This window comes from Platichthys flesus, chromosome 16 (assembly GCF_949316205.1).
Source record: "Platichthys flesus chromosome 16, fPlaFle2.1, whole genome shotgun sequence".
Lineage (NCBI taxonomy): Eukaryota > Metazoa > Chordata > Actinopteri > Pleuronectiformes > Pleuronectidae > Platichthys > Platichthys flesus.
The window spans coordinates 16,000,505-16,017,720 of NC_084960.1; the positions used below are offsets into that span (position 1 = coordinate 16,000,505).

General features: G+C 44.4%; 1 protein-coding gene across 4 annotated transcripts in view; it reads left to right on the forward strand.

Moving 5' to 3' along the window:
• Nucleotides 1-17,216, forward strand: part of syt3 (synaptotagmin III) — a 33,926-nt gene that overhangs the window by 3,598 nt on the left and 13,112 nt on the right. The window contains exons 2-6 of one of the 4 annotated variants that reach the window (XM_062409056.1): nt 1,208-1,357; nt 3,114-3,528; nt 8,987-9,391; nt 10,948-11,062; nt 11,731-11,907. In XM_062409056.1, coding sequence (XP_062265040.1) covers nt 3,381-3,528; nt 8,987-9,391; nt 10,948-11,062; nt 11,731-11,907 — 845 coding nt within the window. In that variant the 5' untranslated portion in view covers nt 1,208-1,357; nt 3,114-3,380. The remainder of the gene's footprint in view (nt 1-1,207; nt 1,358-3,113; nt 3,529-8,986; nt 9,392-10,947; nt 11,063-11,730; nt 11,908-17,216) is intronic. The other 3 variants (XM_062409057.1, XM_062409058.1, XM_062409059.1) reach the window with 3 other exon arrangements.

Consider the following 17,216-nt stretch of genomic DNA (forward strand, 5'->3'; position numbering starts at 1 on the left):
CTTTCTCTTCCTCTTTCTCTAACCACACAATCTTTCTTTCTGTCCGTCTCGTGCCTTTCTACTTTTCCTCTCCCTCCCTTCGGATGCTCTCGCTGGCATTTGAGGCGGCCAGTTTTTGTGCCAGACAGCCATTCCTCAGATTGAGATATCCTGGGTTTTAAAGTCACTCAGACAGATTTAGTATCTTAATGGGGGGAGAGTGAAGGTTGGGGGGAGGGTTGCAGGGGGTTCAAGAGGAGCGCCAGTGTGGGGATGTTGGGTGAGGATGGCGTTTTTTGATTCGCTTATTTGGGATTCACTTCACGGCAGTAGGCTGTGCCGTGATGGACAGATAAACCGACTCTGCAATAAATTGAGTAAGACTGAGTTAGACTGACACACTATCCTAATGTGACAATCAGCCTCTCAAAAGAGACAAGGACGGAGCGGGAGACAAGAGAGGAGGAGTGTGTTTCTGTCCTCAGCAGGAGAGACAGAAAACTCTGAGGGGAGTGGACGTATTTCTTGTTTCGGCTCTTGTTGGGAGTGAAATGTGTCTTTGCCTAATGTGGTGATTGATTGATGGCCGGAAGACAGATGGACACATAAGTTGAACATTGCTGGGGAGGAACTACTCAATGCACAAAGACTGACACTGACACCTCACAGAGCAACATACATCAAATGATCAATAGCCCTTCCCCTGTCGACCAGGCCCTTTGCTTGAGAAATAGGCCCGTCGCTTTACAAGGACAAAGCATCTCGGCGGAGAAGTGAGCTGACCTCTCACCATGAACATTGTTTTTTCCAGTGATTTATTCTCGATCAAGATCAGGGCATGTGCAGGACTCCCGGCGAGGCATATTCAATACCAGTTTTTTTTTGTTGCAACCAATCTGTATTATTAGACGCAACTTTGCATATACTCCCCTTAGACCATGTCCCCCGAGCCTCACAGACTGTGAGAAACTGGAGTTTGGGCATTGACCCGCTTTTATTTCGACAGAATGAGTTCAAAAATAAAGACAGTATGCTAAAGAAGTCTAGTTTCTCTTCGATGAAAGGACATGGATCCCACACATTCAGACTCAATGCGGTTAATTATTCCTTAATCTGATGTTTTAGAGGACTTTATCGCTCTCAAAACGTTGCTGTTCCTGCTGTTGTTTGTCTCTGCTGCACTTGTCTTTGTGTGTCTTATTGATTCATTGATCTCTTTTTTTTCCAGGTGATGTTGGAGAGCTTCAAAAAAAGAGTCTCCACAAATCCACCGGCGACGCCAAAGCCACGCTGATGAGACCACAGAAAGCGACGAGTTCCGCAGTTTCCTGTTGGAGCTTCACGCCCAAGAGCTTGTCTCCTTCACCAACTTAAACAAGTGAGGAAAAACAAAAAGATCCACTAGTCTGCAGGCGCCCGTTTCTGGGCTGGGAAACGTTTAGGAAAATAACAAGCTAAAGGTTACGCATGCACTGCAGGCATAACTCTCCATTCCGCAGCCAAATATATTTGGATAGAAAACATTACATGCAGAGAAAGTCCCCGCTCCGGTTTGTAAAGTCACCATTGCCCAGAACCTTGAGAGTCAAGCTCAAAAAAGGTAAAACACAATAAATCTGGCTTTTTAACAACATTTAAGCTAAAAAGAATGATTTCATTTGGATTTGCTTCCCCCTTTAGATCTACAGTGAATGGTGAAAATGTTGAGCTGAATCTGTGGTAGCTGGTGGTTCTTTCAGCCAAGACACTTAATCTCTTTCTTCTAATCTTTTGGTTTTGTTTGAGCAGCGTGTGTCCCTCACTCTCACACGGATTTGATTTGACTATTCAAAATTATCTAAATTACCCCGTAATAACAGTAAACACTGCTTTGTATGGACATTTTACATAAAGTGTCAGAATGATCGACTCATTCGTTAGCTTTAGACACCAAACTCATCACTGGTTCCACAGGAGGTCACTGCCAGTATGGCCCTGCGCAATCCAGTACCACGTGGAGTGAGAACTGAATTATCTGGTGCTATTCAAGGTCTGAAGATTGAATTTTAATTATTAGTGAAAATGAGTCCTTTGGTATGAAACATGTCCGTTAGGAAATTGGGAGAATAAATGATTAACTCAGTGTAATGTGTGTTAGAGAAGGTTTGTGTTTGGAACGCTCAAAGAATCAATACACAACTGTGCATAACGTTGCAGCTTTCAGCCACTTTTCAGAATACTTTATTTGTACCTCAAGGGGTAATTTAATGTTCATTACCTCAGCGATTTGGTTCTTCCAGCCACATAAGACTGTATAGTGTCTTCATTTGCCCAAAAGCCTTTCAACGCCAGCCCTGCACAGGGGGAAATGAAAATTAATTTCGGATTTGAAAAACGCTGAGGAGCAAAGCCGTGAGCGGTGTTTTGTTTTTCAACAATCACTTAATCAATTACAACAAATCCGCAGATGTTGTTGTCAATGTTGTTCAATCAGGTAGTATTTTCTACCAAATGTTTAGCCTCTGGTGTGACAAGTGGTTTGATACGTTTCTTTGGATAAATTGGGTGAACTGAACCAACCACTCATCCCTCCATCTTTCTATATAGCTTCTTCTTTTGAGGGTTGTGGGTGGAGCTCGACCCAATCGTAGCTGACATAGGGTGAAAGGGCAGGTTGACCAGCGGATCGCAGAGCTGACATACAGAGACAAACAACCATTCACAGACCATTAAGAGTCTCTCATTAACCTGAGCACTGTCTTTGGACTGCGTGAGGAAGCTGGAGAACACCCACGCAGACCAAGGGAGAACGTGACCCAACCCAAGCTGAACTGTGGCTTTACTGTAAATTTCAACAATCTCAGCAAACATCTCGCTAACTTTCTCACACACCAGGAGATACGTGACTGCAACACGATCAAATGTTCTCACCTTGTACTTGATGCCAGGCCCTGAGACGTACAACTCTTTAAAGTGTATGCTAAAGCGATATTATGTAGCACTGAAGCCAATGATCTATCGGGCACACACCGATGGTTTTGGCATCGGTGTTCCCACTTTAATAGTTAAGGTGACCAATCTGCCAAAAAGTTGATTTGTACACTTTTATGTTCTTACTCTGACGCTGCCAGTTTCTCTCCCTTTATCTTTTTCAGTGTGGGCGGTGGGTGTTGCTCAGTCATTCATGGGCACTTCAGTCTGGTCTCTGTGATCTGGACCAAGACACCCGGCAGAGCTTCTTGTGTTCTTCCTCCATCGCTGCCTCCCTCCCTCAGCTTCCTCCTCCTGCTCCTCAGTTCACACATTGTAAAAGGTGGACGGGCCAATACTCCACTTACCAGAGCGCCGTCCGATAGGTGAGGGCGGCGAGGGCTGCGCTGTCATTGGCTGACTGCTGGTGAGAGTGCGATGCGGATAGGAGGATGTCGGGGGACTGGGATGAAGACCTGTGTAAGAAGGCGCTGGTGTTGGTGGAAGAGCTGTGCTTCAACTCCCCAAGGGGCTACAGCCAAAGCGAACGCTGCCAGGAGTTCGTCTACCTGCTGAGAGGTCACAACAGACTGGACACAGGTAACTCACAGCTACCCGGAGTGTGAAAGTACATACACATACAGTATATAATAGTAAACTTAAAGTGCAACCCCCCACCAGACATTCTAGTCTTCAACTAGACTTTCAAAATTACAGAGCTACCAGGTTAGTGGCATGGGGCCTCGTTGGGGGTTTCTGACCATGGTGTTGTCGGAGTGTCCTGTACATGGCTGATGGATAGAATTCAAAGATGGGGTAAATGCTTCACAAGGACAACTGTAGATGTTTGAACTAAAGACAAAAACAAATACACCCCTCTTTTCACTGCCTGGTCAGCCCCCCACATGCACTGTAATAACTTGCAATACAAAGCGAATCACCGATCTCAACTGTTTGGATCAAGCCACCACAAACCTTAGCAGATGGGACAACAGAATACTGAACACAATTCAAGCAAATGAAAATGAATGTTACCGCCTGTCAAACAGAGACAGGAACCTCTTCATTCATCTTAACTCATGATGGCCTCTGCACTGTTGATCGATGTTGCTTTTACGGCTTACAGATGTTCATGGAGGTCTTCATCCATTTGTTATTTCTTCTTTGGCTTAGCTGCAGTCGGTGGTGCTTGCACTTAGCATTTGGATCAAAACTGCGGAAATGATTGTGTGGATAACTTGTGAGATAGTGGTGTTAAGCAATCTGAAGACACTTTTTCAGGTCGTCCTCCCATCCCCCAATAGTAGGAGTGATGACGTTCCTGTGTACAAGCACAAACATCTATGTTGCTAATTGGCTGGAACATGTGTCATGCTGCTCGGGTGTAGTCCAGCTTTCTTTGTTTCACAAAAACAGAGCGAGGGCTGTGTATTTAAACCCGATTTTTATTCCAGTTTACGCACAGAATGTAGCTAGTGAGGAGATATTAGCAGACTTTGATAAATAAAGTATTAGAATAAAACTGCTAACCCCACCTTTCAGGTTCTCACAAAACTGTCATTGCTGTAGGTTTATCAGATTATCACAGAATATCAGCCATTCCTGGGGCCCCCTCTTAGCTCGGGGCCCCAGGCAACTGCCTGTATGCGCATGTATCACAAATGTAAAAGGGGCTTTTATCGCATTTGTTTTGAAAGGACTCCACAGTTTGTCGAGCCGGCTTCATCCTGCCTAAAGCAGTACCCCACTGTAGTAGTAAAGGGTCATCTCCTGCAGACTTGAAATGTGGCTTATAAAACCAAGTAGTTTCCTCCCTCACTCAGAACAGAGGCTGTGGTCAGCTGGATTTGTGTCAGTTGGAATGTAAGCTTTAACATTGGAAGAGGTGTGAAAACGTCCAGAGGAGCGTGTCAAACATCAGTATGAGCTGCTCTGCGAGAAACAAAACCATGAATTTAACAGACTCCTTTCAAGCCTGCAGGGGGCGAATCTTTGATACCAAAAGATTTTGTGTTTTGCTGTAACTGATCACTCAGACCTGTAGTCTGGGCTTCAGTGAAGATTTCCAGGTTCCCACCCTGATCGGAATCAATGTGATTCTGTGGTGGAAACAATAACATTCAGAATACCCACACATAACGTGAACAGGTCATTTTCAGGGTTGCCAGATCTCCTGTGAAAACCCACAGCAACATGAGTGTACGCTTGACTTTCCGGTATGAAAGGCAAATGTTAAGGAGTGCTTATGTTTAAAGAAAGTTAGAAAACTTTGCACTCAGGACAACAAACTATGAAATATTCATCTGTTAGATTGAAATGGCAACGGTACAAGTCCATCCCATTTCTTTTACGAGCCTCAAAAGACTCTCAGTAGAACCCGGAGATTGTTATCATAGAGTTGGGTTACACACACGTTTATAGATATATATATCTATGTATATATTTATATATATAGATATCTATATCTATATATATATATTTATAAAAAAAGTATATATATATATATATAATTATATACATAATTTTTTTTTACCAAACTGAGCAGATGGATGTTGCTGCATTGTGAAGTGTGCCGTGTGCAGGGTATTGTGTGGTTTCTCATTGAGGCATTTGGAAATGCAATGCACTGTTATGCAGATTAGCGTGGATATCTGTGGCTCAGTGTAGATTAGCCCGGATTGGCTGCGTGTTGCCTCTGGAGATTTGGATGGCTCTATGAAGAAATGGCACACCGTGGTTTGAGGCGTTGCCCCCCCTCGCTTGCCAGCTGTGATTTTTTTTCTTTTTCGGTGTTTGCTGACGGAAGTCTCTGAGCCCTCCGAGGACTGCGACCGCCGAAAGCTGTCAACGAATGGCTTGTGTAAGCAGCAGAGAAGTGTTTGATGTGGAGCAATGTAAAACTCCCTATGGACTTGCATCAGGCGCTGATTGACAGGGAGTCTCGGTCGCTCTTCGCGGTGCACTTCAGAGACCTCCATCCCACCCACCTTCCCTCCCGCTGACTCGCTCTTTATGCTTTGTGGATTAGCAATGGATCTTTGGCAGGATCAGTGCTTGGGAAGGCACTGTGACTGCCCTAAAGAGAGAGAAATGGAGGAGCGTGGTTTGGCCTCCGACAGTCCCTGTGCCCGTTGGATCACAGCCGCGTCTTATCAACGTCCCCTGATCTGCCAGACACGTTCAACCTACTCCTCTGCCTCCTCGCTGTGTTTTACCCCCTCCAGATCAATACATTAACCTTTCCCATCCTTAAACCCCTCCCCTCTTTATGTTTTGCTCTAAATCACTGTCAATTATTTTACCCATGCTGTTGTAGCTGGATCGACTTTATCAGTCTTCCCCCATTCTTCCTCCACCTCTGAGGAAACAAGAAAAGGGAATAAACCCAGTCAGCTTATATGTCCGTTCCAACATGTGCACCAATCCATTTTCACCCCTCTTTTTCCGTCTATCCCAGCCCTGCAGGCCATTCGCTGCTTCGGATCGTTTTTTTCTTTTCCTCCATTCCGATTCATCACTACTGTCCTTTCTGCCCTGATTGTTTTTCTACCTAGTCTCTACCTTCCTTTGCCTGCTTTTCCTTTCCTCGCGCTCCATCACTCTCCTCCCTCCTCCTGTCTCCCGATCTTCATCGTCACGTACTGTCTTGCCTCGCTCTCGCTTCCCCTGTTCTCTCTTTTCCATCTCTTGTCGCTCACTTCCCACCCCTTCTTGTTCCCCACCGCGACAGATCGATGTCCCCCATCGCCCATCCCCCACCTCCCCCCCTTCCCCCAATCATATCTTTGGAACAAGTGCTGATTAATGACATACACAGACTGATGAATAATTCAAACCAGACAGAGCGAAGAGAGGGAGGCAGCGGAGGTGGTGGAGAAGGTAAGGGTGACAAACAAAAGAGACAGTCGGCAGGAGAGGAATCAAGTCGGAGCGTGCAGAGGCAGACAGCATGGAGAAAGAAATTACAGCGAGGAATGAGGGTTGTTGGAGGGGATTGTATAGAGGAGAATGTGAGAGAGAAAAAAGAGAGGGAGGGACACGTAAAGACGGAAGCGAACAGAATTCCAGAGGACATACCCAAGGGCCCGAGGGTTGACGGCTGCTGTTGTGTTTTTATTCTGTTACGGATAAAACATCCTTCTCTTTGTGTATCATTTAACAATGTCGTTGTCATTCACACTGAATTTGAGTAAACTGGAAAAAAAAATGGGTTCAGGAAAAGGAGCCATTTGTGTGACACTGTCAAAGTGTGTTGTGGTGGTGGGAGGGAGGGGTCGGGAAACATTATCCTCTGATGTTAAGTACACTACAGCAATGATTGGCCTGCCCACAGACAGGAGGACTTGTTAATTAGTGGGCCCCTGGTCTGGATGGCGACAGGGAAAAATCCCCATTAGACAATGCATCTGTATTTTGTCTTCCTGGTCTTCTTACATGGAATTTTCATGTTCAGATCTATGTTTCTATATTTCATTGGGATCTATGATTGATTACTTTTTTACACTAGTAACATGCTCCTAAAGAAAAAGGCTTTAGTATATTTATAATTTTTCAATGTATGTTTAGTCGATTTATTCAGAATTAGGTTTTATTATATTTTTTATTTTATTATATGTTATAAGCGCTTTGGGTATTTACCAATTTATGAATTCATCATTCATTTACATATGATACACTCAGACACATGCAGTCGTGTCCTTCTCCACGACAGGCTGAAATAAAAAAAGTTCCCGAGCTCTGGAGCTGATTCTCTCTTTCCTTCCTGCTCCCTCTCTGACGGAGGCTGTTGCAGGAGCTGTCCAGCAGTCTGGTGCTGAAACTGCGTTTTTTTCTTTTTAGTAGCCTACTTTCTTTTCTTTTTTTTTACCATTTGGATGAGTCATGCTCCACCCTCACAAACACCCACATCCCCACCCTCACATCCACCCCCCCCCCCACCGCCCCACCCCACCCCTCAACCACAATCCTTGAGCCGGTACAGATTAAAACGCTCATAAACCATGAGGAAATGCAGGCCGACATTGAAAAGAGGCATCCCCGCGGGGTGGTAGTATTTTTTTCTTTATTTTAATTATTTTCAAAATCCCCCCATCCGACTCACCCGCCTCACCTCCTCTCCTCCCCTAATAATATCCACTCCACCGACGTTTGCCCCCATTTTAAGCTCAGGATTTAAACGTGGGATCTGAGCTCCTGGGGATGGTTGCATTATAGGATTTTATACCCACTGCAGGCTCCCTCTCCTGCTCCACAATATGTGATTTTTAGATCCAGTGGTTGTGGTGATGCGGCTGCATGGTCTACAGTTGATTTGTCAGGCACATGATCTTCACAATGTTTAAATGTGTAAATACAGGACACACATTCACTGGGAGCACAGAAGTATGGGTTGTGTTGTAACTCTTTCCACTGGTCAGTCCACAGCTTTGCTTCAGCTCAATGGATTGCCAAGACATTTTAAACACTCATTCATGTTTCTGAGATGATGAAACTTACCGACAATGGTGATTTTCTGACTTTTTTCTTAACTTCGATCAGGAGTTTCACATTTGTGGTTTTAACACTGAACTAACACGTATGCGTTGCTTGACAGTTGGCATTCCCGACGCTTGGTGCCAGTGGGATTGTCTTAACAACAAAAATCCCATTCTAATGCTTGGGACGGTTTCATGCTTACGTGCCTTGCTAGCTATTAATGCTAAAGAGAAGTACACAAGAAATAAAATCCACAACTACAGCAGCTGCCTCTGCCACCCCTTTCACATGAATGTACATTTTATTGGCTAGGAACTGTGTTTTGTTTGTTAAATATGATTTGATTAGATGAGCGGTAAATTAATATGTAAAACAAAAGCAACACAGCCATTGTGGGATCTCACACAGTAACGCAAGACTAATTTGTGTGCGTTGAAGGCTTTAACTGAAACGCTGCTTATTCACTTGTGTTCGTGTCGCAGTTGGTTACTGATCTGTTGCTGAGATGTTCTTCTCTCTGTGTGAAAATAAACATTTTATTCTGTATTTCCTCTCCTTTACCTTCTTCCCTGACCCTCTGCAGAAATCTCTGTCAGTCTGCTGTCGGTCATCGTGACATTCTGCGGCATCGTCCTCCTCTCCGTCTCCCTCTTCGTCTCTTGGAAGCTCTGCTGGCTGCCATGGCGGGACAAGGAGGGCGGAGGCCTGAGCCTGACGTCGGGGCTGCTGCCCGGAAGCGCCGGCGTCGGAAGCCTCGGTGGCACAGGGGGGTCGTCACTCTTGCCGCCTCTGCTGCAGAGGAAGGAGGGCACCTCCTCGTCCTCGCTCTACCCCTCACTGGGCCAGCAGGGCCAGCACCATCCCCACTTCTCTGACCTGGTGGGCCTGGAGAGGGGGGAAGTGGGATGTGTGGCTGGTGGGCCACAAGAGACCCAGGAGCATTCCTACCTGGACATGGACTCCTACCCCAACAACGCTGGTGAGAAAGGTAGCTGACATTAGACACTATCTGTACCAGTGTGGCTGTGAAGCTTTGGCAGATAACTTCTCGTCTTAATAAACCCACAGCAGTGAGTTCAGTGCATATATCCACATACAGTACAAATAATATATCGCTGTTGCACCAATGTGATGCATGCTGACCATTATTGTTCATATAAATTCTTTTTTTTTCAAGTGCATGTAATTTCTTTCAGTACATATAAATTCAAGTACTATCACTTTTGCATCTTACTGGCCTAGTTTCTCATTACAGACCCTTAGTTATGCAGAAGTAAAAAGTTTAAGCTACAACAAATATTGCCTACATTTCCATTGAAGGATGGATTTGTTTATTCCTCATAGCTGCATAATGAATGTTTGGCCTTAAGGTGCAGCTCACAGACTTACAGACTGACATCTAATCGCCTCATAAGGTTGTTGGATAATGTGTTTGCAGCCAGAAGACGTGTGGACACCTGACGATTATGGCCCCACCTTTCACTTGCCTTTCAGCTGTGCATTGGTCTCTGTAAACTCCAGAGAAAATATGGCTCTTTAGCTACTAAACGTTTACCTTTTATTCACCGTTTAGTTTTATCAGAGCTTGTTTGCAGAACACTGCTGCCTGCTGCCCCTGTTGGAAACGAGGCTGATGTGAGCAGTGGTACTGAACCGAAGACTAAATGTGCCCGAACAATGAGCTCGCCAAAGCCGGAGCATTGGCCATTAATTCTGTGTTGGTTTGTTATGGCAAACAACCCCTCCACATTAAACAAAGTAATTTGATCTAATCGTCAAACATGAGGAATACATACTCAGATTTATTGCTGCATCTGCTGGTGGACATCAAGCCACTTCACGTCACTCATTCAACAGTTTGACCACATCTCAAGTGGGAGAACGGGCGGCTTTCCTTTGTGTTACATGATTGTAAATTTAATATCTGATTCTGAGCCGTTCGGAGAAAACAAGATATATGATAACATCCCCTTGGACTCTATCATTGTTTCGGTTGTGTATGTCGTATAGGCCAAATCCACAAAAGACTAAGCAATTAAATGAGTTAATAAGCATGTACATATTGGTGTGTTTGGAATTGGCCACAAAAGTCCAATATCAACCCAAACAATTACAGCAAAAGCCAATGTCACAGAAAAATTATGTTTTAAACAGATGGGCCCAGGCGGCAGCTCTGAGTTGATTCTGTTGTATTTGTGCTGGCTGTCAACACCAGTGCAGGTTGTTTATCATCGCTCACAGTCAAATATTTGCTGGCTGTCTGTATTGAAGCTGGATGTTCCCTCTTTTCATGTGTCTGGGTTGTACTGCACTCGCCCTGGCTCATGTTCTGCTGCTGTAAATACGTCTGATCATTTCTCTCCTCCTCTGCGCTGTTAAATCAGTGGCTGTTAAATCAGTGTAATAAAATCAATGAGATCAATGATGCCGTCCCCGGGTTACGAAAAGACACATTGCTTTTTCTGTTAGAGTCGCTGTAACAAGCGACGCCACAGCAGCGCTCACAAAAGAGAAGGACTTTATCTGTTTTTTTCCCTGTGGTAGGAACTCTGAAGCTGAGTCAGACGTCTCCGGATGTGCCCAACACAGAGGGTGGAGCCCACCCACCAAAAGACCTGCCCAATGCTCATTCCCAGCAGCAGGTCACCCCACGGTCAGTGTACGTGTTTTAATCAAATCCGGCAGTTTGTAGTTGTGTGTTGTTTTTAAAGTCAGAGCAAAACAGTGAATAAAACCAGGGTTGGGCTTTAATCTCAGGCTCATGATCATTAAAGGGAATCCATGGAAAAAGGCTTGATTAAAAATAACATGAAGGAAAAATTACCTGGTAGTTTTTTTTGTAATCGTATTGCTCTTAGAAGATGCTGGCTTTAATCTGGCTTCCCTCTAATGAAGGCTTCTTTTTAAGGGTCCGTAAAAGCAAAAACATCGCTTTTGTTTTGAGCTTCTCCAAATTGGTCTCATCTCGAACCGCATATTATTTATATTTTCAGATTTTTTCCGATCTTCAGATAATTCAACGAGGTCCATGCTGCACATTCTGCTGTTTAGCTCTGTGTTATTTGTGGTTTTAACTCAGAACCAACATCATACAACTAACTAAAAGTTAATTGCATGCAGGTGTAAAAATGGTGTGTCATCTCTTTTGCAAACGCAGTGCAAACAATGGGTAAACTCATTTACATGATTTTAGCCGCTAGAGGTTCTTTGATTAAGCTGCTTTAAAACAAAGTATGTGTTTGTGTGTGTGTGTGTGGGTGTGTGTGTGTGTTTGTACTGTGCTCTCCATTTGATATTCACCCTCTAAGCTCTTATGTGTCTGTTTAGGCCCAAGCCCATGACTCACCAGCTCTCCAGTCCGGATTTCCATGGTGAGGAGAAGGAGCAGGTCACCAGCATTGGGCAAATCAAGCCGGAGCTCTACAGACCCAAGGGCGACCAGGGCGAAGGCAAACAGGGCGACAACTGTGGCAAGATCAGCTTCCTCCTGCGCTACGCCTTTAAGTAGGTTAACACCCGAACAACCAACTACTCTGGAAAAAATTTTAGGATTTTAACAAACATCAAATAATAATAATAAATCATTGGCAGGAATCATTTTATGATCTAAACTCTTACCTGCAAAGATGAGGGCTGTTAATGCACCACCATGTTCACCCAAAGGTGCTGCATCCGCATTTGTGTGTAGTGAAAAAACCTTCTGTCTCTTCTGTGATGCTTATTCCCCTAGGAGCTAGATTGACAAAACAAGCTTTCATATATTTGAGACTTAGAAATGTATAAGCCAACACAGTGTTACCGGACATCATCTTGTTGTCATTGGCAGGTATCCTCAGAGTTACAAATTGGAAGAATGATTTTTACTTGAACTTGAAGTGTAGGCGACTTAAAAACAGAACAACACTGCTGCTTTCAGACGTGCACTAATGTCCAGACATTTTCCAGTAGGGGCTGTATGTGAAAACACAAATGTCTGAGTCAGTTGTTCTGGACATTTTGGAGAACTTTTCCTGCCAAGCCCCCTGGTAAATGTCTGGAAAATGTCACAGCGAGCAAGTGGGCGTGCTGATGACAAGTCCATCACACAACAGGTGCAAAACTAGAAAAGTGCAAATATGTCGGAATGAAATGCACATATAAACTCAAAGGTGAGATGTCATCTTGGAAAGACAATGTGATTCGAGAGCTTTTGGTGATAAGGTGATCGCCTGAATGTTCCAGAAGTTCTCCTATAATATGAACATGTCTGATCCAGATAATCTCTTGCTGTGTTCTTCATATGTAAAAGACAAAGTCCAATTTGTTTTTGTCTGGAAATGGCTTTGTTTCATGTTGTAAGATCCTCTTCTCAGCAGGTTGTCACTTTGGGTTACTAACTTTGCCACATATGAACAAATATGTGGTCGCCGTCAATCGATGTGATCTACGTTACTTGGTTGTTTATGGTTTGACTGAATAACACTGAGGCAATCCGGAACTTATGGCAGATCCGATCCATTTCGTTACATCTCTTTGGAATGAGAGGAACAAAAAATGTCTGGAATATATGAAGCTGAATTTTCCTGCAGTTTATGTCTGAAAACAGCTTGGGAGTCTACAGGAGTGTTAGTGAGCTCTAGTGTGGAGCTGTGCAGCGGTGCTTTGAGCTAAATGCTCACATTAGCATGCTAACATAGAAACGACTCACTGGTTTCGGTATTAACAATTAATCGTTTTTTAATAAAGAAACATGGGACCAATGTAATGACATGATGGGTTCATGTTCAGGCCACTAGTTTGAATTATTTCAATTAATTTTGGTACTACATTAGGATCTAATTATAATACTACCCACAAGCCTTTGCTGTCATTGCCATGGCAAAGAAGACAGAAACTAGAATCCGAGCATTTGCAAATCTTAAAGACTCTGTTGTGAGAGCTGAGAAGGTAACGGAGCACCAAGTTGAAGAATTCACCCTCAAATGACGCCGAATTCCAAAATGAACAGATTTAAGCGGCATCAGTTTTCTCAGCCGAAGTCACATCCAGCTGTCACTCGGCTTATCGGCTCATGTTGAAGGATTTCGGGCTCAGTGATTAGATGCACCTAGGGAGTCGCAGATAATGTTTACAGCTGTGTGTTTTTTTATGTACACTCTAATGTACCTTTAGACCTTTTATCACAGAGCCACATATATTCTATCGCCAATGCATTCTGGCCGACACTGCCGTCCATGGAGTCCTAGCAGGCCGGAAAAAAAAACAAAAAAAACAACAGATAGTCAGTATTGTGTGAGCCACAGTGATAGCAGAGCACTGTGAGGAGAATTTAAACCTTTAAACGAGACCTGAACACTGTTTGATGAATGCAACACTGGGTGTTACTGCCCACACTGTAGCCGTGCATGTCTGCGGTGAATGTAGATGCATCTGTTTTTTTGCACCACTTTGATCACACTTCTTCAGTCAGAGGGCTGCTAGCAGATGCTGGTGTTGCCGCGTCTCTTTATGGCGCACAACAGAGAGAGAGAGAGGGAGCAGGGTGCTTCTTGGGAAAATACCTTTCAGCGTGTTTATCCTCCGCACTTAGCGTTGGAGCATCCATCCTTACTCTGGAAAAGACAACACAATGGTGGCATGAGATGTAGCTCAAATGGGCTCTCGTGTTGTGTTTTATTATACTTTTATTATATTATACATTTATTGGTCACACACACACATGCATACGCACACGACATGCACACACACACGACATGCAAGGGGGGGAAATTTGTCCTCTGCTATGACCCATCTGGTGAACACAGGAGGACACACAGAGCAGTGGGCAGCCATGCACCGTGCCCGTGGAGCAGGTGTTGGGGGAATAAGTTGCCTTACTCAGGGGCACTTAGACAGCGGGTTGGGGTAGGCACTTTGACAGTGGGGAACAGATCCAGGTGTTGTCATCCAGGTATGTTTTGTGTTGTCACTCCGTGGAGTCGAACCAGAGACCACCGTCGGATTTTCTGCCCATAGTCCAACTTTCTGGCACTAGTCCAACGCCTCTGGTGTAGAATTAGACAATCATTACGGATATATCCGAATGAAAACGAAGTAAAACATGACAACTAAGAATTTGGAAAAAGGTTGAGGCGGATGTGTTGTAAACAAAACATGTCCTGTGTCATGTCCTGCCTCCTGCCTGCTCTACCCAGGCTCCACAACACTGCGTTCCTCGAATGTGAAAGACAAAGTCGAAGTAGTTCATGTCTGAAAATGGCTTTTGTTCCACGTTGGACGGTTGTTTTTCACTGGTTCTTCACTCAGCGGGTAGGTTTTGCAAAGTTTGCCACATCTGAACAAACGTGTTGCCTCCACTACCCGTTGGCTTTTTTTCCGAGGAAATGTACACGTCAGATTTGATACAGCATGCCCTTCCTCTTGCATGCTCTACTTAGACACCAGCCCTCGCCTGAATGCTCCAGAAATGTCCCTGTCGCTGTGAACAGGCCTGGCCAAGATAATCTCCTTCTGCATTATTCACTAGACACGAAACAAAATCGAGTTTGAGGCAGTGAGCATTGGATTCATAATCATTCTGAAAAACACATCTGAATATGTTGATAGTATGGAGACACGGCTCCAATGTGGTCTTGTGTGTGCTTGTGGTTATACAACTAAATGAATCAATTAAAGTTTAAGAATAGGAAAGTGGTTCTTTTAAATGTAAGTGACATGGAAGCGTTAATGTCTGTAATGTACTTTGTGGCACAGTTTGCTGTAGCTCCTTTCATTTGGCTCCTTTGAGAATTCTCCGTTGAACATTCTCTGCTGGAAGTTTGGATCCACGTAAGTAAGTAATTGGTTAGGTGCCATGCTGTGAGGACTGCGAGGACGTGTGTTCGCACTGTGAGCTGGGGCGGCTCACGGGGAAGAGCGTGCGGCTCACTGTCTGCAGCTCAGCCGGCAGTGGCCCGTTTTTTTGCCTGCCCCGGCATGTAGAAACATTACACAGGCGAAAGTGCTGATGGTCAGAAAAGAGAGGGAGCGAGAGGCCGTTTCAGTCATGAATAATAAATGGGGAGCCACTTTAAACAGCGCCCCCTGTCAACACGTAATAACAGCAGACGGTTATAGCCGGAGCTATACAGACACGGAGAATTAGCAGGAGGGTTGTATGGAGTGGGAGGGTAATGATGGAAACCATTCATGTGTCCTTTTTCTCCCCATTTATAAAGTCGCAGGATAATTGATGTCGTGCTGTAGTTGCCTGTCATTACACTGGAGGGGAATCGTTTTAGTGAGAGGAGTAGGACCGAGCGAGCGACTGAGGAATAAAGGAGAAAGGTTAGAGATGTAGCTGCAAGACGAGTGTGTTACTTACGTGTGCAGAGACACACGTGGAGGTGTGTTAGGGCCGGGACTGCGATAAGATAGGTATGTTAATGTGTGATACCGCGCTATCGGGAGCAGCAGTCACAACAACAGTGTCAATCTCCCTGAGCTCCTCTGGGAAAGGCGTTTCTATTGACAATCCCATTAAAAGCTGACACATTCCCACCATGGGATTCGCAGCTATCTTCCGGGCATTGTCCACCAGGAATAAGGCCGTGAATTCCTCTCTGTGCTCGAGCAGTCACAGGTATGTTCTGTGCAGCACGCCTCAGAGGTTGTGTAAATACGTCGGTTTTGTTTCAGACTCTGTAATGAGACACGCAAGGGCAGGAAAATCTGCAACCGTGTCTTTGTAAAAAACAACCAACAGCTGGAGAAGGTTTCACAATGATCAGGAGAGAGGTGTCTCTTTTTGTTGTGTACAAGCTTCCTGTCGTGTTGTGTTATATTACATTGAGCACTGGTGACGCCTGAGTCTCCACAACCAACATGTCACGAAATTAGACTGGATTAAAGGATCATTAGACACATAATTGAATTGGTCAGGGTTTTTTAAATAAAATATGTCTCTGGCTGAGCTGGAAATGTAATTTCCCGCTACAGTTTGCTCTGTACATCACCTCCCTGATTTGATGTGATTGCAGAGTGGGCATGTTTGTCTAATTGCCTTAATTGGATGTGATGCAGAGGTAAATACGTGCCCCGATTGGCCACGCTTGTTTTGTCAACAAGCATCCTGTTTGTGGTCGGTGCTCGTGCACAGAAGACATTATCAGTGCCGGGGTCACTGTTGCTGTTTGCCCTGCTGCTCCCTCCTCAGCCCCAACGTTCACTGCAGCAGCTAATGAAGTGCTGACACACTGGTTAACACAGGGAGACACAGTCTAACGAGGTCTGATTAAAGGCCTCCGAGCCTTCCTCATCTTCATCTGGTAATTAAAAGCATAATAAATGGCGCGTGAGACACAGACATCAGTGTGGATAGAGTGGTCGAATGTAAACATTTGTGTGTGGGCCCGCTCGTGGGTGTATATTTGCTTGGTTTATTTCTATAGGGGACAATAATGCTGCTGTTATTTATTGTTAGTAAAGGTTCACATTTTGCCCCTATTTTCTCTATCTTGTGGCAAAAATATGTACGTAATATTGTTGTAATGTTGGCTTATTTCTTGGCAGTGAAACATGACATTTAACATAAGAGAGAGTTTTGATAAGCACTGGTTTGAGGATGTTGCCTTGAAAACTTACTTCACATTTGACATAGGCACAGTCGTGACATGTATGTTTACAATTCGGGTTTTGCTTCAGTCATATACATACTACACAAAGGATGCATGGTGTGTTTAACTGTAAATGGTTAAATGAAATATTAATCAAAATGCATATGAGATACCAATAGTTCAAAATAAGTAAGTAGAGCACATACCTTCGCCAAGACCCAACAGTCGCCTTAAATTCAA